Source organism: Nematolebias whitei, chromosome 16 (genome assembly GCF_014905685.2).
Source record: "Nematolebias whitei isolate Nwh7 chromosome 16, NemWhi1, whole genome shotgun sequence".
Classification (NCBI taxonomy): Eukaryota; Metazoa; Chordata; class Actinopteri; order Cyprinodontiformes; family Rivulidae; genus Nematolebias; species Nematolebias whitei.
The window spans coordinates 17,627,589-17,652,313 of NC_056513.1; the positions used below are offsets into that span (position 1 = coordinate 17,627,589).

The 24,725-nt window shown below is 38.3% G+C and overlaps 3 protein-coding genes across 3 annotated transcripts in view; 1 reads left to right on the plus strand and 2 right to left on the minus strand.

Moving 5' to 3' along the window:
- tmod1 (tropomodulin 1) overlaps positions 1 to 24,725 on the minus strand; it is a 307,955-nt gene that overhangs the window by 86,955 nt on the left and 196,275 nt on the right. The window lies entirely within an intron of this gene.
- kpna7 (karyopherin alpha 7 (importin alpha 8)) lies at positions 3,152 to 9,434 on the plus strand. Its single transcript, XM_037689737.1, has 12 exons — positions 3,152 to 3,295; positions 3,369 to 3,503; positions 3,572 to 3,654; positions 3,823 to 3,991; positions 4,071 to 4,170; positions 6,461 to 6,543; positions 7,825 to 7,911; positions 7,997 to 8,173; positions 8,425 to 8,658; positions 8,755 to 8,937; positions 9,018 to 9,170; positions 9,302 to 9,434. Exons 1-12 carry the CDS (start codon positions 3,206 to 3,208, stop codon positions 9,374 to 9,376), a joined length of 1,569 nt encoding a protein of 522 aa, XP_037545665.1. The 5' UTR covers positions 3,152 to 3,205; the 3' UTR covers positions 9,377 to 9,434.
- xpa (xeroderma pigmentosum, complementation group A) overlaps positions 21,179 to 24,725 on the minus strand; it is a 4,875-nt gene continuing 1,328 nt past the window's right edge. The window contains exons 3-5 of the mRNA XM_037689744.1: positions 23,078 to 23,243; positions 21,563 to 21,680; positions 21,179 to 21,484 (exon numbers count right to left, since the gene is read on the minus strand). Of these exons, the coding sequence (XP_037545672.1) occupies positions 21,330 to 21,484; positions 21,563 to 21,680; positions 23,078 to 23,243 (439 nt within the window). The 3' untranslated portion in view covers positions 21,179 to 21,329. The remainder of the gene's footprint in view (positions 21,485 to 21,562; positions 21,681 to 23,077; positions 23,244 to 24,725) is intronic.

Genomic DNA, 24,725 nt, shown 5'->3' on the forward strand with positions numbered 1-24,725 from the left:
TATATATATATATATATATATATATATATATATCACTTTTTTTTCAGCCTGTAAATTTGATTTTGTCCAACCAAAATATAAAACGTGTTTTAAAATATTGGATTTCAAACTTCTTTGTGTTTTTGTTGTGTAAAGTGTGCACTGGCTTGTGTCTTTGCTCGGACACCTGACAGCGTGAGTGTGTTTGTTTCTAATCCAAATGATGAATGGCCATCTTCGATCTCCCAGCTGTTGAGCCCATTTGTCCGAGCCCCCGTGGCTTTGTCAGCAGAAACAAATGATCTATCAGCACGCACACCGTTCGGAAGCCTCGTCAGTGGTGAGTATGATGGATTGGACCTGAGGTGAGTCTCGTCTCCATTATTAATAGGCAGCAGCATGAAATATTAACAGACTCAAGCTAAATACTGAGGTTAGAAGGACAACAAAAGAGATGTTTGAAATGTAAGAGGTCATACCTGATGCTTGATTGCACAAATGAATAAGCAAGCGCTCACATGAGAATCTGAACTATGTCACATATTAGTATCAAATGTTTTCTGCTCCAAATGGAAATTCCCACCATCTTTCATGCATAAAAAAACCCTCACATACACACCTAAAAGTATCTCCCTCTTTCTCCTGCTGTCACTCCAACCCACATCCTGTTGTGGTTCTTGTTCTCTCCTTTGATACCTGAGAACCACTAACTTCTGCAGACAGACAAGGTTCACCTTTGTCTTTGCCACACTGCACGAGTGTTTGTCATTTTGTACAGCAGTGTGTGCTTCACCATAATACATGCTCAGCTTCGTCAAGAATTTAATGCACTTTAAACAGCAGAGGTTTCAAACATCTGCAGTTTAGATTAGACGCAGAGGGCTTGCTGTGTGTATACATGTGCATGTGTGCGTGTATTGACACAGAGCTGCAGAACAATCAATACTAATGAATTCCTATAGACACCTCAAGTTGATCTGGGAACCAGGGAGGATGGGAGGGAAAGAAGTCAGATGATGACATGAAAGGAGAGAAATTGTGCATAATTTACCGTTAATAAGTGACCAATTAATGCCTCGTTGATTAATTAGACGCAAGTTGTTCCGTCTAGTAATAAAGTCAAATTTGTAACAAAATGTTGAAACTCAAATTGGTAAAAATGTGTGTCACAATTAAAAAGTTTTCATGCAAAAACAAATGTGCTGACCATCCAAAGAGTCTTTGGTATTCTAAAGTGAACAGGACAAATTAAAAATGCTGAAACTGACTTCTAAATTCAACTGAGCTGAATTAAGTAAAAGAAGCGGAACAAATGATAAATTGGACAAAACAAAAGTTTGAAACAATCAAAACAACGGGAAACTAAAATGACCAGAACTGTCGCTATAAAAGCTAAACTGAAAAACAATAGCTTAAAAACAAGCAGAAGATCATCAGTTAAAACCAGGAAACTGTTGTTTAAGCAAGCAGAACTTTAGCTAAGAGCTAAAATGAAAAAAATAAAAGTGCAACTAAAATGCTAAAATTGCCAAACAGTAACTACAAAATTAAATCAGAACAAAAATAAAAAATAAAACCTATAAGTGACATGAAAATGTAACAATAGTCATAGAAAACTGGTATAAACAAGTCAAATAATTTGAAATTATTAACTTCAGTTGAGTACGATATATAACTAAATTGCTCAGGGGCCACAGTTACTGAAAGCCAAGAGCTCAGGGGCCGAACATCCAGCAGTTATTGTCATTAAGTAGTTTGTTTAGTTTAAAATCTAGTTTTATTTAAAAATGAACCCATTGGTGGGCCAGACTGAGCTCACCCAGAAGTTGATTAGTTGTAATATAGATTTTTTAAACCTTTTTATTTCATTTTATTAAGAAAATAAATTTGATACCCTGAAATTATTCCAAAGTGAACTCCAATCCAGTGAAGTTATGTTTTGCTGCCATCTGTTGTCCAGGGAGCATCATAGATCACATAGATCAAAGCTATAAATGTAGCCTTATGAAGTGGATTTAGGCTGTTCTATTTAAAAAAAAAAAACCGTCATATTATTATATATAATTAGTTTTTCAAATTATGCTGCACCCTGTTATTACTTCTAGAAAAAAAAGAAGTCAAAAGACAGAAATTTTGTTATATTTGTTTTATTGAATTTACAATACTTGTACGCTTTCATAGAGTTAATGAAATACAATTTTTGGTGTCGTTATGAGAAGCCGACATGGAAATCTCATGTAAATTACTTTAAAAAAATAAAATAAAATAAAAAAACAGTTTCATTACTATGTAAAGTATAAAAAAATAATGACAAAGCTTTGTATATATTGTATAATACAATGATTGTTTCATATTTAATCTTAGGGAAAGACATGTAAAACAATTACAAATCCTATTTTTATTTTACAAAAAAAAAAAAATATATATATATAGGATTATTAGTAGGAAGTGCTATGGTCCCCCATATATATTATTTCATCAGTTGAAATTGTTAAAATGTTACGATTTGGTTGAATATAGTATTTTACAAGTCATGTATAAAGCTCATAAAAAATATTACCCCCAAATATTCAATTAAAATTTGTTTAAAAAAAAAATAAAGCGTCATTATAACCTTAAGAAAATGGAAATATTTGTAAAACCTCCATTTGGAACTAGTCTGAAGGAGCTGCGTTGTAATTCAGGGAATAGGATTATGGAATTGACTTGATATCACCATAACATTTTCTAAAACAATTTCAGGTCTCTCTTGTAAATGAGTCCTTGAGGCTCAATGGGATTATCCTGTTTAAATAAAGGTTGAATGAATATGTTTTAAATGATTAAGATAAAGTTGTTGGAATGGTGCCAGATGAAGATGTATTTTTGTTGTTGTTTTCAATTTGGAGATTGTTCAAGCATAGGTTGTTGTTTATTTTGTAGTTATTTCATTTTTTTTTTATAAGGGGCAGCTATTATAATAATTTTTTTCTTCTTCCTGCACCCTTTTCATTCAATGTTTTTTTGTTGTTGATGAATTTGTTTTGTTTATTTTGTTTCTTTTAACTGAGTGAGTGAATGAATGAATGAATAACTAAATACATAAATAAATAAACGTACTAGTTCCTCTCGAGCGCATGCCTGGTTGCGCGTGACGTCATCGGCGCAATCAGCGCTCATTTGACGCACCTGCGATGGCGCTGCTCGTTAAAACCTTGCAGAGACAACGCCAAGAAGTTTTACAACAATGCGAGTCGAGCGTCAACCCAACATGTCCAGCAAGAAGGCAGCTGATGAGCGCATCTCCAAGTTCAAAAACAAGGGGAAATATCCGGCGGTTAGTGGACAGACCTGGACATTCATACATGTTTAGTTTTCTCTTTGAAGAACTGTAGCGTTAACTCTTGCAGAAACTTCGAGAGAAGAGGATCAGCGAGTGCGTGGAGCTGCGCAAAGCTCACAAAAACGAAAATCTTCTGAAGAGGAGGAGGATCACGCTGTCCTCTCTGCCGGACGAGGAGGCGCTTTCACCTCATGGAGACTCTGTGAGTTCACTCATCTTTTAGATAACCGAGTGAAGTTGGACCGCTGCTGACAGCGGGGGGTCTTTCAGGTGGGCTTCGGGGTCGAGGAGATCATCACGGCCGTGAAGAGCCAGAGCATCGCAGCCCAGATTCAAGGCTGTCAGGCAGCCAGGTAAGGGTTTTTATTTGTTTGACAGGTAAATGCGCACAAAGTGTCTCCTGCAGGATTTGAACTCTGCCTTTTCATAATCAAGCACACATTCAACATTTTTTTTTTTTTTTTTTTTTTTTTTTTTATCCATTTGGGTGGAATTGTATGACTTCTGATCTCTTCTGTCAGGAAGCGGTTTTCCAAAAGTTGTGATGCCCCTCTGAAGGAGATGATTGATGCTGGCCTGCTGTCACACTTTGTGTCCTTTCTGTCCATGGATGAAGAGCCAGCTCTGCAGTTTGAAGCAGCCTGGGTTCTCACCAACATCGCCTCTGGAACATCTTGGCACACGCAGCAGGTGTCTGAAGCATGGCTGTATGTGATCTGTGGATATGGAAGTTAGTCAGACATTGCATTTTATTGGTTTCTTGCCGCAGGTGGTGGAACATGGAGCTGTAGCTGCTTTCATCAACCTGCTGGCTTCACCCATGCTGCACATCAGTGAACAGGCCATCTGGGCTCTGGGAAATATTGCAGGTAAAAATGTATATGCAGGTGCTGGTCAAAAAATTAAAACAATTTTTTTTTTTTTTTTTAAACCCCCCCCCCCCCCCCCCCATTTCAGTAATTCCATTCAAAATTTCTTTCTTTTATTTAATTTTTTAATTTTTTTTATATAGACATTTTGGCCAAATAAAGTGAGCATGTACAGCACTGGGTACTTAGTTGGGCTCCTTTTTTTGCCTGGATTACTGCAGCAATGCGGCGTGGCCTGGGGTCGATCAGTCTGTGGTAGGGGTTGAACAACTACATAATTTTTAAACTTGAAATTAACATGAGAAACTAGAGTAGAACTCAAATAGTTGATCTAGGATCTCAAGATGAGAAAAATATAATAAAACTGCAAAACGTCATTATTTACCAAAAAAGACTAACAAAAACATTAAAAGCATTTATGCTCCTACCATTTATCATACTGCAAATAAGTCGCAGGAAAACCAAAACAATTTAATTTAATTTAATTTTTAATTTTTATTTATTAATAAGCTGCAAAAGTGAAAAGTAATGTGCAGTACGTCAAAAACAAAACTAAAAACAGTGGGGTGGATGACTACCCCGCACCACTGCCAGCTGTGGTGCACATTAGGTTTAGTTCAAAATACTTTTTTTTTTTTTTTTTTTAAATGGGTTTAGAGATTAATATATTTTGCTTTTAGTATACATATATACATCTGCATTTCTACCAGTTTGCCAGGACTGGGCCTGCTCTGCTCAGTCCATCTGCTGTAGCTTCTAATAGTAGCCCGGTTCAGATCACGTGACACTGACGTCGCTGCGAATACTAGACATGAAATTTAAAAACTCTATAGATGTCCTAGGAATCGAACTGTCGCTTGCACGAGTAATCTGTTAAAGCCATAGTCTGTGGCACTGCTCAGGGGTTGAGAGCCCAGGTTGCTCTGATTGTGACCTACAGCTCTTCTGAATTATTGGGTCTGGTATCGCATCTTCCTCTTCAGTACTCCATAGATTTTTCTATGGGGTTAAGGTCGGACAAGTTTGCTGGCCAATTAAAAACGGGAACACCATGGTCCTTAAACCAGGTACTGGTAGCTTTGGAGCTGTGTGCAGGTGCCAAGTCTCGTTGCAGAATGAAATCTGAATCTCCATAAAGACTAAAGAAGTCTTTAAAATGAAAGATGAAACATTTTTTACAATTTATAAATATATTTTTTTTTAATTTTACTACCTGTATTGAGTGCATCTGGAGATCTCCATAAAATTGGTCAGCAGCAGGAAGCATTAAGTGCTCTAAACTTCCTGGCAGATGGCTACATTGACCTTGGCCCTCAGAAAACACAGTGGTCCAACAGATGGCATGGCACCAAACCATCACTGACTGTAGAACCTTAACAATAAACCTCAAGCAACGTGGATTCTGTGCCCCTCTTCTGCCAGGCTCTAGGACCTTGATTTCCAAAGGAAATTTAAAATTTACTTTCAATAAACAAGATAACTTGGGACCACAGCAGTCCCAGGTGAGACGCTTGATTAGTGGTGTCGTTCTGTGTCGAGGCGTCGAAGCGTGTCGAGTAATCCAGGAGGACTTGTGTGGAGCGTGTATTGATATGACTCGTGACGCTCCAAGCCTCGCTAGCAGGGTCATACCACTGACTATTCAGGAAATGGCTCGTTTGCATGCACGAGAGTCTAAATATAAAGGGCAGACAGAAAAATCCATCATTATAAAGACTGACTAAGATCACTTGCAGATCAAATTTAGACAATTTGCGGTCCTCACAAACATGCTCCCCCCCCCCCCCCCACACACACACCCACCACCACATCATTCCCTTTGCCCCTCTATTAAATGTGCCTGGACAGAGCTCTGAACAGCCAGCCTCTTCAGTAATGACTTTGTCTTGTCCAAAAGATGACCATTGACCCTTGCACAAGGAGGGCAAATGTAAAGTCAGCAGTCTTCCCCATGATTGTGTAGCCTACAGAACTATAGACGGAGACCATTTGAAGGCCTTTGCAGGTGTTGAGTTAATTAGCTGATTAGTGTGGCACCAGGTATCTAAAATGAACCTTTTCACGATGTTCTAATTTTCTGATACTGAATTTGGGGTTTTGATTAGTTGTCAGTTATAATCATCACCATTAGAATCATTTAAAATGTATCGGTCTGTAATGAATGAATAGAATATAATTCTTTCATTTTTTTTATAAAATCACTGCAATAAATAAACTTTCATGATATTCTGACTTTGTCTATAAAAGATGCATGATTACATTCTCCTGTCATGAACAACCTCTTTTCCAGGCGATGGTCCAACTTATCGAGACGTTCTCATTGAATGCAACATCATCCCAGCACTGTTGGTTCACATCTCTCCAGACACTCCAGTGAGTTGGCGTTCTGTTTAAAACGGCTCAGATGTGCACTCAAGTTAAATGGTTCAAAGAGTGCATTTAACTATTTAACCAGGAAGTCTACAAACTAACTACACAATGACGCATAAGTTCCAAGGATCAAAACTGATGTCAAAACTCTAACAAAATGAGCCACAATTCACTGCACAAATGCTATCTTAATACTTGCACTCTTGGGTGACGGGAGGCGTAAGAACTTCTCCCCAAATGCCAAAGCATTGAGCTACTGTATGTGGCTTAAAGATTCTTTCCTGTCCAAGGTGTAAAGTTATTTGGAGTTCACTTTATTTTTTTTCCCTGAATTTTTTGAACAAAGTCAACTTGAGGATAGGAGTTTAACAATGTTTGAAAGTAATATTTTACATTAGTTTTTAAATAACGTTTTCTCCTTTGGTGTAAAGTAGGGGTGTCCAGTCCTGAGCTTTGAGGGCCACTATTGTGCATGGGTTTTTTTTTTTTCTTTCTTTTTTTTTTTTTTTTTTTTTTTTTTCCCCCCCTTCTCTCAAACACCTGATTTTAAATGAAGGCAGTTATCAGGCTTCTGCAAAATTCAAGTAATTTAACCATTGAATCTGGTGTTAAAGCAGAGAAATGAGTGAAACGTGCAGGATGGTGGCTCTCAAGCACCAGGATTGGAAACTCCTGGTTTACAGGATCAAGAAACCAGAATATTGCATAGAATCAGAATATTATGTACACGTTGTGTACTATGCAATGAATCTATTTTATGCAATTAAGTGAAACATGCATACAAGCATTTTAGTGTCAGTCTGTAATCACTGAACAAAATATGAATTCCTGAAACTGGCCAAATATGGCTGTGTAGTTCTGAAATCTAATGGTATGGGAAGTATCAGTGATATGATGTAATGCCAATATATAAATAGAAATTTATGTAGTTCCCGTACTGTTAATTTTTTTTTTGGGGGTGGAGTTTCAAAACCTGAAGTTCAGTTTTTGGCAATTCGAAACTTGAGCTGAGCAGAAGTGACTTTGGCTAAAGTGATTAACTTATTTTTAGTGTGGTATTGAGTGTAATTTTGGAGCCTGTTAGAAGTAGCCTTCATTTCCCATCAGTGGTGCAATGGTTTCGACACCCCCTCCAATGTTGTGGCCACTTGTCTCAAAGCACATTGCTAGAGACCACTGGGCTTTTTGTCACTTCCTCTTATGTGCACACGTACTCTCCAAAGACGAATGGAAACCTGTGGGATTCTCAAGTGTTGAATTTGTTGAAACGGACTCTAATTGCAGGTTGGGTACTTGCGCAACCTGACATGGACATTGTCTAATCTCTGCCGATACAAAGACCCGTATCCACCTTTGTCTGCAGTCCACCAGGTGTGTTGTGTATTTATGAAGTGAGGGGTTTCAATTTTCAGCCAGAAATGTTGTACTAACAAAATGGTGCCCCTGTCAATTTCAGCTGCTTCCTCCTTTGATCCAGCTGCTCCATCTCAGTGACAAGGACATCTTGTGTGATGCATGCTGGGCGTTCTCTTACCTGACGGGTAGCAGCAACGATCGCATTGAAGTTGTTGTAAAAACTGGCATTGTTCCTCGACTGGTGGAGCTCATGAGCCACAAAGAGTTTTGTGTTCTGGTACGATAATTGTACAATAACTTCACATACTTGAGAACTGGAGATTTTTCACTGAGATGCAAATGTTGGAAGCTAGTTGACTCAAATTTGCAAGATTAATGCACAAATCTTCAGTTTCACAGAACTGTGTCCAAGCCTTGTGACAGTTTTTAATCAGCCAGTATTTGAAAATTGTGTGCATGGCTTGAAAAACTTTTTTTTTTTTTTTTGTGGTGTAGGTTCCACTTGTAATGTTCTAATCTGACTTCCAGATTCCAGCTCTCCGTGCAATTGGAAACGTTGTGAGTGGTTCAGATATGCACACTCAGACAGCAATCAATGCAGGAGTTCTCAACATCTTGCCCCAGTTGCTCAGGCACAATAAACCCAACGTGCAGAAGGAAGCAACATGGGCTCTGTCAAACATCGCTGCAGGACACTGTAAACAAATCCAGCAGCTCATCACCTGTGGTTTGCTTCCTCCTCTTGTGGAAGTGCTGAGGAATGTAAGTAAAGTTTGCTCCTGAAATGGCTTGGCAAAACTGTTACCAATCCAAGCTGAGTAGTTTACAAATTGTGTGGGTTTTTTATTTTGGAGACAGGGAGACTTCAAGACTCAAAGGGAAGCAGTGTGGGCAGTGACCAACATCACCAGTGGGGGAACTGCAGAGCAGATGGTCCAGTTGGTGCAGAGTGGAGCCCTGGAAGCTATAATAAACCTGCTGCAAGTCAAAGATGCCAAAGTCATTTTAATCATTCTGGAAGCTATAAACAATATGTTCAAGGTGAGAAACTTTCAATTATAAAAAAATATTTGCCCAATATCAAAACAAAATAAATTGTAAAATTAAAGTCATTCCTGAAGGCTGCAAAGAAACTTGGTGAGTCTGAGTCGGAGAAACTAAGTGCGTTGATTGAAGAGCTGGGAGGACTGGAACGGATCGAGATTCTGCAGAACCATGAAAATAACGCGGTGTACCAGACTGCACTAAACCTGATGGAGGAACACTTCAGTCTTGTGAGTCCATTTACACTTTTTTTTTTTTTTTTTTTTTTTTTTACAAACTTTAACTTTCATTGTATTGATTACTCAAAAGTATAATGTGTCTGCAGTCATGAAATCTACAGATTTTATTTATTTTTTCCTAGGGTGACCGTGATGGAGTCCAGGTCAACTCTAGCCAAAACTCGTTTTTGTTTCAGACCTGTACATTCAGATTTTAAACTTGTAATCTCTTTGTTTTTAGTTCATGTGATGCTTGATACTAGTGTGAATTTTAGTGACTGCTGTATACTGTAAATGTACTTTTTTTTTTTTATATACACTTGACTAATAAATATGTACTTTTTATACACTTAACTAATATAAATAACGTGTTTGCTATGAACTTTTATACTTGTAAGTCATGTCTTATCTGAGGAAAATGAGTTTGTAGGTTTATGTTTGTAGAAACATGTAGGCCAAAATGCTCAGTGGGAGGGGAAAACTGTTCCTGCAATACTTGTGCTGTTTCGCCACTACATGCACACCCATCGTCCCACCCCAGAAACATTCATGCATTTATCCACAAGTACAAAGATGTTTAACAAACTGTTAAAATGCACAAATGCAGGAAATAACATCTTCTAAATACCTGCCATTTGCATTCTGGCATCGATCACTTAACAAATTAAGCTTTGTTAACTTGGATGTCTACTGTTATGATTCTCTTATTTTATTTTTTTAACTCGAGACCTGTTTAATGTTGTGTTGCACATTTCCATTGCATTAGACATGTTAAGTTATGAGGGGTTCCCTGAACCCAAAAAGTTTGAGAACCCCTGCTCTACAAACTAGTGTTCTCTGGGTGCTCTAGTTTCTTCCCATAAAATGCAAACAAACATGTCAGGTTAATGGGTGAACTACATTGCACATAGGTGAGGTTGTTTTTTTTTTTTGTTTTGTTTTTGTGTCCGACTCTCTACATTGATGGAGCTGGGCACCAGCTAATCTGAAAAGTAATGACAGGTTTTTATTTTTTTTGTTAAATACATTAACAGGACCAAATCAAAATGAAAAATTCTGAGTGCTACAGATTTTTGTTTTTGTTTGTGTATTACAGACTAATGTGTTTAAATATATTATCCTTTTTTAATGTTTTATAACTGACGAGTAATGAACTCCAAATTTAGTATCTCCGGTTTTTTTTTTTTTTTTTTTTTTTATATATTGTGAAAAGGTTCAATAGAAGACACTTGGTGCCACACTCTTAACCAGCTAAGTAAAACGCTTTCAAATGCCTTCAAATGGTCTTAGTTCTGTAGGCTGCATAATCATGAGGATGACTGCTGCCTTGACAGTTGTCCAAAATACGACCGTTGACATCTTGCACAAAGTGGCAAGACGTGTCATTGCTAAAAAGGCTGGCTGTTCACAGAGCTGTGTCCAAGCACATTGGTAGAAAGAAGGGGAGGAAAAGATGTGGTAGAAAAGTATACAAACAATAGGGATAACTGCACCCTGGAGAGGATGGTGAAACAAAACCCATTCCATAATGTGAGGGAGATTCAAAGAGTGGACTGCAGCTGTAAATGGTTCAAGAACCACCACACACGGATGTATGCAAGACATGAGCTTCAACTGTTTCATTCCTTGTCAAGCCACTCTTGAACAAGAGTCTGTCAATTAAATTCAATTTATTTAGCACTAAATCAATTCTCTCAGGGCACTTTACAGAAACCTTCACACACATAAAAGCCAATTAGTAAAGTTCTCTAAGGAATGCAGCAGACGAGTTGAATCTTGACTTTGAGCAAGCACAGTGGAAAGGGAAAAACTCAAATTTTAAATGAAAGCCTCCAGCAGAACCAGACTCAGGACAAGTGGCCATCTGCTTTGACCGGCTGGTTTGAGAGGACAGGAAGGGGAGACAGACGAACACAGAATGGTAGATCCAGGTGTATCTGAAAGACAAAAGTTAAAGATGGAAAAAATGATTACAAATGTTGAGCAAAGTAGAGACAGTAGCAGTGAAAAGTGTGGTCCATTTGTCCTCCAGCAGTCCAAGCCTATAGCAGCATAACTAAGGGACAGCTCAGGAAACCCAAGCCGACCCCAACTATAATCTCCAAACTAGTTTAAGGGCCATGGTATCCCTGTTTTGGCCCACACTCACCTGACCGTAACCCCATATAAAATCTATGGAGCATTGTGAAGAGAAAGATGTGATCGTCCAGACCCAACGATTCAGAAGAGTTGTATATCAGAACAACCTAGGCTCATAACACCTGAGCAGTGCCATAAACTGACTCCATGCCACGCCACACTGTTGCAGTAATTCAGGCAAAAGGAGCCCAAACTGAGTGCTGTACATGTTCATACTTTTCAGTTGGCCAACATTTCTAAAAACATTTTATTATTGGTCTTAATATTCTAATTTTCTGTGATAATGAATTTGGGGTTTTCATTAGTTGTCAGTTATAATCAACATTAAAATAAACATTTGAAATATAATATGTAAGTTTCACTTTGTGAATGGAATTACTGAAATAAAGCAACTTTTTCACGATATTCCAATTTCATGACCAGCACCCGTAGTTGTGGCTACAGATGCTATTCAGAATTACTTTGGTGCATTTTTCTTATCAGTCGAGCCGTTTGGAGCAGCATCGATTTTTAAATGTAGTTCTGGCTTCCCTAAACTGAAACTAAATTTACTTCAATAACTACAATTATTGTACTTTTGTGGTTCTATTTAAAATATCCAGGGTGTTGCTCCTTAATTAGTTGTGGTTTTTCAGTAAAATAGTTGGTTGATGTTTGAGGTATTAGAAAATTAAGTCCTGCAGATATTTGCTCTGTCAGAAGGGTAAACTTTTTTTTTAAATATTTATTTCAATTTAAACTTCTTAAACCTGTGTCCTCAGTAGGACAATGTTTTCCATGTGTCATTGTTGCGTCCCGGCTCGTTTTGGAGGCAACATAAATGACATGACAAAAGTTTGTGTAAAAAAATAATAATGTGACCATTTGATTTTGGCTGAGTTTACAAAATACTAAACAAAAATCACAGCAATAGCTGACATTCTTCATACAATTTAAGTCAAACAAGAACACTTCTGGTTCTGAACAATGACTCAGCTATTTAAAACAAAATTGAAAATTCCAAGCCAAACAAAATATAGCAACCCAACTAACAATGGTCAAACTAACAAGTGGCTCCACAATGAGAAATAAATCTCCAACCAGACAAATGTCTTTGCTACACAAGCCACAGTCTTTCAGAACCAATAAGACAAAGCAAGACACAGTCTGAAACAATTTATCTGCACCACCAAAAGTTGGCACACTGCACACCAAGCACAGCAGCAATGATTGAAGGGCAGGGCTGACTTTTATGATCTTCTTCCTCCTCCTGGCCTCTTCATTGGCAGTCGCTGGTGGATGGGTGGTGCTGTCCAAACCTCCTTTGGCCAATCATCTTTGGACAGGTGAGTCTTGAGGGCTTGGTCAAAAGTTCACCAGTAGAGGGGGGGCAACGAGCCAGCAGCAACCAGGCATTACAGAAAAGAAAACTGCAAAACTACAAAAGAAGAAAGGCAGTACAGGCCTGAGGCCGTAACAGTCATATTCTAACAAATGTTTATCTAGGGCAAATTTTTCTTTTTTCTTATCAATGCTCAATGTGGTTTTTTTAATTGCCAAGTATCTGCTTAACAAAATAGCCAGGGAATAAAAAAAAATAATAATAAAATTGATCCCAGTTGAAAATGAGTTGGAGGCAGTTAAACAGTTTACCAGAAAATGCTACATAAACTCATTTACAGGTGCCCTGGCCAAAAACTCTTGAAAAGGAGTCCTCGTGACTCAGTGAGACCAACCTGCATAAATTAAGTTTGAACAAATGGAGAAAAATGAAGAAAACTGGTAAAACAATTTCATATATATAAAAAAAAAAAAAACTGTCCATCTACAAAAAGCTTAAATATTTTGGTCTGAGTAGAATAATAAAAATGGGGTTCCCTCACTAGGGGTCTACAAAGGAACAAACAGGATAGCTCACCAGAAGGCTACAAAGAACAAATCAAATCCATTTAAAGTGAGACACTCGTTCCACCCCTTCAGGTACGCTCCCCATGTATCATTGACTTAATGGCTTGAACTACAGTCAAGCTAATGGAAGGGAGGGGACATAAGTTTTGAAAGTTTTTCCTATTTAAATAGCTATGCTTCCGTTTTCTTTATCAATTAACAATGTAGTTTCTTTAGATTATTTACTGAGGGGGACAATCTTTATTTTTCCAATATTGGGTGGGCTCGTGACCCACCCCTGGGGATTTCCACCCAAGAACCTGATGTTGGTCTCAATACTCTGAAACATGTTAAACAAAACCTTCATTTTTAGAATCAACTGAGTTTGATCCATCCATCCATCCATCCATCCATCCATTTTCTTTACCCGCTTATTCCATTTTGGGTCATGGGGGTCGCTGCCCGTCCAGCAATCACTGTGCGAGGGGCGGTGTACACCCTGGACGGGTCGCAAGTCCATCACAGGGACACATAGAGACAAACGAGACAAACAACCATTCACTCTCTCACTCACACCTAGGGACAATTTTAGAGTTGCCAATCAGCCTAACATGCATGTTTTTTGGTCTGTGGGAGGAAATCGGAGTACCCGGAGAATACCCACGCATGCATGGAGAGAACATGCAAACTCCACCCACAAAGGCCCCTGGACCGGGGTTTGAACCAAGGACCTGCTCGCTGAGAGGCAGCAGCTCTACCAGTTGTGCCACCACCGGCTGAGTTTGATCCTGTTAAGTTGATTCATTTCCTTTTCGATGTGTACATTTTTATTAAAAAAAATTACTAGTACAGTTTAAAATGGGAAGTTTCTTTTAAAATTAACACGATTCACACTTTAGCAACATAAACAAATTGGTGTGTTGAACATGACTGACAATACAAGACAATTTGTTGTAGAGGTATCAACTATTATTAAATCTAACTTTCCACGAGAAAGAAAATTAAGGGACTTTCCATTCAAATGACTCATATTACACCAGAATGGTTCTTCTCAGTGTTTCAGTTTAGAAATTTCACAAAATCAAAGATTACAAGTTAAATGTGCATAAAGAGACGACCCTTTTAAAATGTAGTTTAGGACGGCAACAGTGTGTAACTTTTTACTTAGTCATTTTTTTTTTAAAATATCTGAATACATTTAGCCATTTCAGCAGTTTTTTTTTTTTTTTTTTTTTCTGCAGAAAACAAATTCTCAGTTAGCAAAACAAAACAAAACCAAAAAAAGATGACTAAAAAGGGTGTTTCTAAAATTTGGGCAGATGCTTCCCAATAACTTTTAACTTCCATATTTCTGTCTGCCTAAAAATACATCTTAGGTGAAATTAGTGGTAATTATGAGGGGGGTGGGGGGGGGGGGTTGTGTCCAGTTCCCTCAGCAGCTTCAATATAAGAGCAGCTGACTGCAACATCTGGATCACGCTCACCTTCACTTACAGCCAGAACATCTGCAGATCAGCTCCTGGTAAGGCAAATATTTTTATTTTTAAGAGCAAAGCTTTGTTTTCAAACCAGTAGCTCAGATTTTATAGAAAATGTCTGTGGCTGTGATTGGTTGAAATTACACTTCAGATAAAAGAATACTCCTGTGTTGAACTTGAACATGCTTTCCCACCGTTTGCCCGCCTCAGACATGAAGCTGACATTTCTCCTCTGCTGCCTTTGTGTGAAGACGAGGCCTCTGACTGCAAAAACAGTAAGAATACACTTTAATGAGCACTTTGACGTATGAGATGTATATACATTAATGAATTTTGTTCAACTCAAAAGTGTTTTTAAAATTAAAGTGGGGCAACAGATTTCTTTTAACTCGTGACAAAATAAAATCCCCATATTACTGGTAATCAACTCCCAATAATGGTAATAAGACTAAAATAGGATTATAGCTGTCAAATTCCTTTAGTTAAACAAGTTTCAGTGAGTGAAGCAAAAACATTTTTCATGACTTATAGCTTCCTTCTGTATCATTTTGTTTAATATCAAACCATGAAAATGTATAAATGCTGTACTGTTGCTTTAGAAATACATTTTAACATGCTTCATTGATTTAAAATGAAAATGTATGTAATGGCATCTAATTTTTAATTAAAGTACTGTTTGACAGTTTCTTGGTTTTAGCCCTGAGATCACATTTTCATGTGATTATCAGGTTTTCATTGTGCATCAATTAGAAATCACCATTATTCGCTATATTTTAGGTTTAAGTTGTGATTTTGCGAGTTTTTATTCATTCCGGGTGGCGTTTCACATCAGTGTTTGTTTTTTGGTCATGATCTCAGGTGAAAACATGAATAAAAACTAACTGCACCTGGGTCTAAAAGTGAAAGTACTCTGCCAGACAATATTCCAAATACAGTAAATCACAACTAGGAAACATTTTATATTTTGCTAAGGATGCTTTGTGGAATAGTTTTAGAACACATCAAGTGCCCAGACTTTATAACTTTTAATTACTACTTTTTGGTGGTTCCCATTATGCTACACATGACACCACCACTACAATAATCTTTTTTTTTTAATTCACTATTGTATTAATTTATACTGTACAGCTCACTTCAGCTTTAGTGCTCATTTTCCAATTAAGTTTGTTTTCTATATTCTAAATAAAAAACTAATATTCCATGATGCCAACATTTTAAACTAAACTCATCTTTAGATGAAAAGGCAGAGCTGTAGCTGTTGGTAAACTTAATAAAATAAAATAAAATAAAAGTAAAGACATTTTGAGCAATCTCGTGCACAAGATGTCACACTGAACTCGACTCAGCTATTAGCGCAGCACCTTTTAGATCAGAATTTTACCCGGTTTTGTGTTTTCTAAGGTCATTTGGCTGTAGCAGCCATCTTGTATTGCGTAAGCTCCATAAATTAATCAGTTGTAGAGGAACATCAAATGAACGTTTCAATAAAATCTATCCATTAGTAACACAATATTTGTTTAAAACTTTATCATTAACCATCTGTTAGTGCTTCAAGTACAGTTTGTAGATCAGGCTCAGCTACTACCACGCTAACGTTTAGACCAGTGTCTGTAAAAGTTGACTTTTAGTCTTTTGTTTTGAAGGCAGCTGCCTTTGGTAGCCATCTTGAATCAGACTGTCTCCACGTGCTTGGTTGTACATGTTCATCCAAAAATTAGTTTTTGCGTTTCAGACAGTAGGTGACGAACTTGAACAGAATACAGATCCCACAGTTTGCTGAAAATACCAAATAATCTGGGACAACTGCATTCCCTCACTTGTAGACTCAATAGATCTTGATCCTGCTCTGTTAAGATGTTTTTTATATCATTGTCCTTCTACAGTTGCCTGAGCAGAAGACTGTCCCCATCAATGCTTCTGATGTTCAACAAATGCTACACGGAGATAAACATTTAGCCTCTGGAGATCTTCTAAAGTCCCAGAATGTCTTGGTCCAGCCAGCTGTACAGAAACCCAGTGGTCCTTCATTGAATTCCTCCGTTCAGCTTCCCTCATCTCTGCAGCTCACTGGAATACCTCTGAGTTTATCTCCTGACTCTGTTGACGATATGTATCATGGCTGCTCTGAGAAGATGCTCATCAAGGTGAAGCGCCTCTTACCAAGGAGCACCAGGGAAGGTCTTCACACCACATACACCAGACTTTGCGCCCTTAGAGTCATGCGTAATAAGGATTTTTACGATGAGCTGTCCTTGGATCACTTCAGGGCTCTGTGTGCCTACACAGCAGGGTCCTACGCCGATCTAAACCGAGCCGTTCGCACAGGGAAGGACTCTTACAGGACGTCTTTTGAATTTCATGCACTGCACTTCCTGCTCTCCGATGCCATCAGGCTCCTGAAAGTCAACCAAAGGAGCTGCTACACGACCTTTAGACGAAGCAGGCTGCTGTTCATCGGTAAACCTGGTCAAACCATGCGCTTCGGCTCCTTCGCTTCGAGTTCTCTAAACAAAGAGCTGAGACACTTTGGACACAAGACTTGCTTTGAAATACACACATGTTTTGGGGCTTACCTGAAGTCTTACTCTGAGTTCGACTCGGATGAGGATGAAGTACTGATCCCTCCATATGAGATGTTTAAAATCGTCTCTGCAGACACGTCAGGGGAAAATCACTTACACTGCGATGTTTTGTACACGCTAGAAACGGCTGGGATTTACAGTAATCTCAACTGTCAGGTTGTACAACAAGTAAAATATTAACATGTAAACTTTAAGATGTATTTGTTAATATATGAAGTTATTTTAGTCTTTTCCTTGCCCAATTCCAAAGTTTTTTAGTTTTGCGAACCATGTACACAAACAGTACTTTTAAACGGTTTCTAAATGAGTGATTTGACCCCCCCCCCCCCCCCCCCCCCGGAATAATTTCCAGATGTTTTACACCGATATAGAAATAAAGCAATACCCTAAATCAATTAAAAAAGCAATTTTGAAGTTATTTGTATCATTCTATGAATTCTGATTCAGCATTCACACTATTTATTTTCCTGTTTTTACTTTCTCGTACATTTTTCTACCGAACCCTGAATACTTTCTGCTACTTTAGCTATGCCTCTATCAAAATGTTTAGCTAATTCAGATTTGATTTTTGTACTTTTATGAACATTTTTAAATAAATTCCCTATAGAAATACTGATCTCTTGAATTCCTTCAAAAGTATTTGCTTAATAATGCTTTTAGCTCTTACCCTGCCTCGTTGCTTATTCATTCAACCTTTATTTATACAGGTTGGTCTCATTGAGTCACAAGAACTCATTTACAAGTGTTTTAGACAAACCACAGATAAGGTACAGTCAACAATTAACAGCCATTAAATGCATATAAAATAAAAAGTAAATAAAAGTAGTGATATAAAACAATAAAATCAAGCTACAATATAAAACGGTAAAATACTAAAAACTGGAACATGTCTGCGTTGACTTTTTTCATCACTGAACTTAACAGCTGTTTAATATCCCTTGGAGAGATCAAAGTCGACAGCTTTAGTTTTTTGTTTTTTTTGCAAGGCGTTCCAAGTTACAGGAGCAGAGAAAGAAAAGACCTTTTTGCCAAGTTCAGTCCGCACTGAGGGAACACTGCAGGTAATGATGGCTTGAGAACACGCTGCAACTGCACTGACGACATGACATGTACTGTAGGAGATGTATGAAGACAGCTGACCAAGGAGAGATTTAAAACTGAAAGTGAACCAGTGTGAGAGCCTACACATAATGACCAGTTGACCAAAGAGTACAGTGCAGTGATGGGTACGGTAGTTACAACCAGTTATGAATCTTAGTGCACCGTGACAGATGGTGTCTAACATCTGCAAGGTGCTGGCAAGAGCATTCATGTAAATATTATAACCAATGACCAGTAGGAAAGTAGCAGATACAAGGAGTTTCCAAGCATTCAGAGTTAAGCAAGATCCATTTCTGAAAAAGAAACCCAATTTTAATTTCAGTTTATCCAGGTTTTGACACACAGCTTAAGAGAGAGAGATGCATCAAACAAGATTCCCAAGTATTTGCAAGAATAGGAACTCAATAGGAACACCATTTGTACCGGTAGATAAGATAGGAGGAAGGACTGCTGGCACCAATTTTGTTTGAAAACATTATCTCTTTGGTTTTATCAGCACTTAGCACCAGAAATGGAACAAATCTACTGTAACCAAATGATGTCGAATGCAGACTGTAAAAGCTGCAAAAACCTTAGCAACTGATTTAGCTTGACAAACAACTGTATTGTCGGCATAGAAATGTGAGGATGTCAGGAATGTTCTGACCTACATTACTTATATGGATTGTAAAGAGAGAGGGTCCTAAGACTGAGCCTTGTGGTACATCATACTGACAGTGAAATAACAAGAACCATTGTGCTGTTAATAGCTTTTAACTAATGTTATTTTTTTTAGTCTATTAACCTAGCAGTGAGCTTGAACAGGCAAAGAAAAAAAAACTTCAAATTTTAAACTTTATTGCAATAAATCTCAGACCTTTTAAATCATACAGAAACTGTAACCAACATTCAAAGCATTTAAAGCTAATTTTTATATTAAAAAGTCTATCAAAACAAAAACAATTTATCAAGTTCACCAGTGGACTGCAAAAAGTCTTAGCTGCTCTCAAACATTTTTTTTTTTTAATAAAGGCCATCTTTCAACATTGAATCCCACACACCTGAACAATTCAGACACATGAAAACGGCTTCAACTCGGTTGAAAAATATTTAAGATTAATTTCTTTGGCGGCAACTCGTAAGTTAATATAAAATGAGCAATACTATGGAAATATATTTATCTTTTTAAGATGCTATAAATAATGTAAGAAAAAACCTGTAAGATTAAGGATGCGCAATAAATCTGACCCATACTTTTATTTTTTGCCATTTTGCTAAGTTGTTTTAAAACACCAACTAATTTCAAAGACCTTTATGCAAGGCTGTGTTTTTAAAGTTTCAACAGTTACCTGGACTTCCTTCCTTTGTGAAAATTTGACAGTAAAACCTCATCAGGAAGTGTAGTAATAGATGGACACAAAAAAAAAAAAACTCAAAACATTTTTTCCATAAACTGAAAATCTCAAGTCACTGAATAACAGATTAGTCTTCAAACAGAGAAATTATGGAAAATAAATAAATCTTGTTTACAGAACATGAGCATTAATAATTCTCTAGGCCAAAAACAGCATAATTGACAGAAAGAAGGCAAGACTTACATTTTGTTTTGGATAAATCAATCTCTGCAAGGAGAAAGGAATCTAACATGATTTAAGAATACAGTGAAAATGAAGCAGACAAAAAGAAGAAGCCTATTGACACTAAAACCTGGTGATGGTTCGGTCTTACTGCGGCGCTGCCTCTGCCAATAGAGGAGCCAGTTCTGTAACATTCATGCATCGTAGGTAACAGTTCAGTACGGATATTTTGAACAGGTACAGTGAACTATTACACATTTTATTAACTGCATTTTGCTAACAGCCCCAACTGAAAAGAAGCAGAGAAAAACACAATCTAAAGACTCGACACTAATCATAGCCGGTTCAGAAAAATGCACAGAAGCCTGAAGAGGAACTTGATTCAAATCAGTGTGTGAAAAGCCCCGCAGCATCTCTGTGATGCAGAGGGGACAACGCTTTGCAAGTCCATCACTGTATTTATTCAACATCCCAGATGTCAAGCCTCTAAGGCTTACTGTTGCACCCCTAAAAAAACAACGAAGGTAGCAAAATGGTGAAAGCTGAAGAGAATGGCTTTTGTTGTGTCACATGACCAAGTTACAGGTTGTTTTTTTTTTCTCAGGACAGGGACTGGACGACACCACCTGCTCAACAGAATGATTCAACAACGCTGAGTGAGGGTGAATGGTTGCCTCTTTTGTCTATGGTTGTTTTCACACCTGATAGTCCGGTAGACTCGGTTCAATTGTGAAACAAAATTCAGAACATTTGTTTACATTTTCAGCTGGTGCGGTTTGCATTCACACTGCACTGAGTCAATCGAGCCAACCTGGACATGGGCACCAGTGATGAAGGACAGGAAGAGGTGGGTAAAGATAACTGATGGAAACACAGATTTTTTTGATTTTTTTGATGACTCACTATAAAGCATGAAGAATTTGATTTTTCCTTGACATTAACCCCTAAAATTCCCTAAAAAGCAGCTCATGCCAGAAAAAAAAATATGATCTCAATAACTGAGTAAAAATAAATAATTCATGTACTGGCATCTGGTTGGAAGTACATCAATTGCAAAAGAATACTACAACACGAATTCAAGACATGTTCAATTACATATTTCTTTAAAGAGACATAAAAAATGGCTATTCAGTGAGAAACTGTCAAAAACGCCAAGCAGACAGGGAAACACTTCTAAGTGGACATAAAGGTTTTTAAAGGCTTCATTGTTGACAATCTGCAGCAAAATAAGTGAACAATGTCAGTGTATGAGGTACAATTTATCTTATCGCGTTTTTCAAAAACTTTTATTTTTTGCTCAAAACTTTTCCATTTTAAATTATTTTGATATAAAAAAAGCTTTTTTTTTTTTCTAAAGATGTTTGAAATCACATTGTCTGAATCCCTCTGCTCTCAAGGAGAAGCACCACACATTTTGTTCCACCTGACCAGAGTTTACAACTGTGTGTGTTACATCTTCTCATAGGTAAGTTCATGCCCACAGGTGGTGCACTTTTTCTTATAAAGGTCCTCCTCTGGGTCCACCACCTCTTCTGGTCCGTACTCATGCTGGTGAACGCTGGTGTTTTTGGTCCACACGCTGCTCCTCACCGCCCTGCGCAACTCTGTCAGAGACACACACACACTTAACGTCGCACAGTGTGGTCTGCACTGAAAACGATTTCCTCAAACAGAAAACTAACCTTTGACCTTCTTGTTGAAGCGCTTTTGTTTCTGTGCCTCTTTGTTTCCTTCCCTCCTCTCTCTGGCCTCCTCCAGCGCCTCTTCTGAACCCCAAACCTCTAAACTTCTTTCTACTACCTTGGGTTCATACACATATACACACAAACCAAATTAATACATTTTTTTAATTCTGTGAGCAAATTAACAGATGATATGCAACAGATTGAAACATAAAACTTCCCAGATTTAGAGCAAAACAAGTTGATTTATCAAGTTTCACATCACACTTCTTGATGAGGAGCATGTGGCATAAACTGTTTAAAATACAATAGTCCCTCGCTACGTCGCGGTTTGACTTTCGCGGGTTTTCAAAGTAAGATTGAATACGATGGGAAAAAAGTTATTGTACACGACACACGATTGTCAACTTTAATTTTACTCACGTGATTGGAACACTACAGGATACGGTACAGTAAAACGTTTACGAAAAAACAAAATACTTCAGACAGGCACCACCATTTTGTAGTTTTCTTTCAATAAGCCTATACTGTATCGCTGCTCGTAACGACTACATTACCCAGAAGACAACAGTGCCCCGCCCAGAAGCCCTGTTGCCTGAACTGTTGAAATACTAGAGGAAAGTTTTGATCTGATCAGAAAAAGTTTGGTCCTTTACAGTGCCTTTGGTGGCCAGCGGATGCAAAGTGCTGCATGGAACCCACCAGGAACTGGACCCCCAGACCCATTGGTGAACCCGAGAGCTGCCAGCCGGCCCATGAGGACTTCCGAGCGGGGACGCGTGTTGCCGTAGGTCTAGCATTTTTTCATCTGTCTATTGGATCGCTCAATCAGACCACAGGTCCCACGCTGGCCACCCTAAGGTACATCCCCCCACTCCTTGGCGCTCAAGGGCTGCACAGAACCAGACCAGAACCATACCCCCAGACCCATTGCAAACCCAAGAGCTGCTAGCCAGCCCACGAGGGCTTCTGAGCGGAGGACACACTGCCATCTCTGGAGCCCACCGCCACTACCCCGAGCCAGCGAGCCGTCCAGAACCGGCAAGGTAGGTCCGCCGAAACGGAACCAAGTCGGAGCGGAATCGAGCTGCTGCTGTTCTGCCGAGCTGGTGAGTAAAATTTAGTCGCTACATTTAAGTATGTTGTTAAAATTACTAGGTATAAGAGTTTAGAACATTGTAAGAGTGAGGGGAGGGTTTATAAAGCCTTAAAATATATAAATACTGAAATAAATATCATGCTGCTACTTTGTGGATTTTTTGGGGGGATGTCCGGAACATAACCCCCGCAATAAACGAGGGACTACTGTAATGCAAAAATGTATGTTGTGAGGTCAAAACTTGTCCTTGTTAACTTGGGCCTGTTTAATACACTTGCAATAAAACAAAACCCAGTTTCTGTATGTGAAATTAAAACAAATCAACCACCGCACAATGTGCATTCTGTTTAAGTGCCACAGAAACATTTGACATTTTCTGCTGTGGGGGGGGGGGAATACATGCGACAGATGTGCACCTGCATCTGGAGGTAGAGCTTCATGTCGCCCCAGCGGGTGTTGTGGGGGTTTTTCCTCAGGATGAACGTGAGAGGAGGATCTCTCTTGTCGAAGTCGCAGTTCTTCAGCAGGTAGCGCCACCTGGCCTCCGTTTTGGAGATCAGCTTGTGCTTATCCTCGATGTCTCTGAAAAACGAGAAATTTCTCCAACGATCAGCTGTCACGTTTTGTTAAACAACAGCTGAACAAGTTGCATGTGCCAGCCTGAAGCAACATCCGAGACAAAATGAAATGATACTGCGTTACATTCATCCTGTAGTTAAAAGGCACGCATCCCTTGAAGAGATGCTCATTGCCCACCGCCTTTCAAGCCAGAGATTTAACTAAAATATCTTCAGCTGAGAAAGGACAGAGTAAAATAGTTTCTGTCAAACCTTGTAAATGATGGGAGGCTCGCCATCTGCAATGTTGTGAGATCTTGTGAGAAGTATTAGCATTCATGTGCTAATTGGCATCATCATCATTAGGATAACTCTCAGCTATATAAATATTGAGCTCGTATGTAAAATGGCCGAGTTAATGCAAAAAGTCATCAAATGATTACTCTGAAAATGCCATTAAAATCTAGCCAATGGCTCATAAGATAATTTACTTACAGAAAGACAAGGCAGTGAAGACGTTGCATAACATCTAGTGCTCAGAGTACAAGTCGGGGATGATGCTCAGCTACTACCACATCAGTTTTTAGCTCCATATCTTTAGAACTGGCCAAGTTACAGCTATTTTGTGAGACTGTGGCGACCATCTTGACTTGGACTGACTCCAAAATTAAATCAGTTGTAGATGTTCATTCACCGATTACTTCCTGAAAGTTTAAATGAAATCTGTCCCGTCACACACACGAGACATTTTGCTAATAGACAGAGTCAAATAGTTAATGGAAAAGTTTTGAAAGCACATCTCACCCAATCTGTTTGCACTCAAAGTGTGTGTGGGAATGACTCTCAGCTACTACCACACTGAATTTCAGCTCAGTATCTGTAAATCTGACCGACTTCTAGCATGTGTGTTTGCTAAGGTTGCTTAGCGGTGGAACGCATTTCGAGCGATTTTAATCCAAATGTTGCAGATGTACATCCTATGGCTACTTTCTGAGAGTTTCATTAAAATCCATTCTAGTTCATGAGATATTTTGCTAACACTGTAGACTAATGAACACACATGCATAAGTCCCTTTTGCATAGATAATTAATTATTGAATGCAAATTAAAAAAGCAAGTTATTTGCTCTAAACAGGATCATCTGAGTAAATAATGTCTGTAATTAAACTTAGAATAAATTGTGTTGCTGTGAATGTTTTCTTTAAGGACCCATGGTGTCACCGCCTCTTTCAAACTTGAGAAAAGTTTCTTTAACATTGACTTTTATCTCATGAAGTCCCTAAGTGACATCTACCGAACATCCTGATTCAGTCATGTGACTAGTGAGGGGCTCTGGGTACTGATGACATCATTTCCAAAGTATTGGTGCACCTGGGCAGCTAATGTGACCACTAAGCTAATTTTAGAAACTTTATTTTCTTTTACCAAAAGGTGAAGTTTTCAATGATGCTAGTCCTTAGATAACATGTCATAGCTCACATATAACCTGGTTTGATAGCATTTCTAA

Excerpts from the sequence above, each read along its gene's own strand:
- kpna7 (XM_037689737.1), top strand. The coding sequence starts at position 3,206 with ATGCGAGTCGAGCGTCAACCCAACATGTCCAGCAAGAAGGCAGCTGAT. Across the intron at positions 3,992-4,070 it reads CATCTTGGCACACGCAGCAG|GTGGTGGAACATGGAGCTGT; the intron begins GTGTCTGAAGCA and ends TTCTTGCCGCAG. Across the intron at positions 6,544-7,824 it reads ACATCTCTCCAGACACTCCA|GTTGGGTACTTGCGCAACCT; the intron begins GTGAGTTGGCGT and ends CTCTAATTGCAG.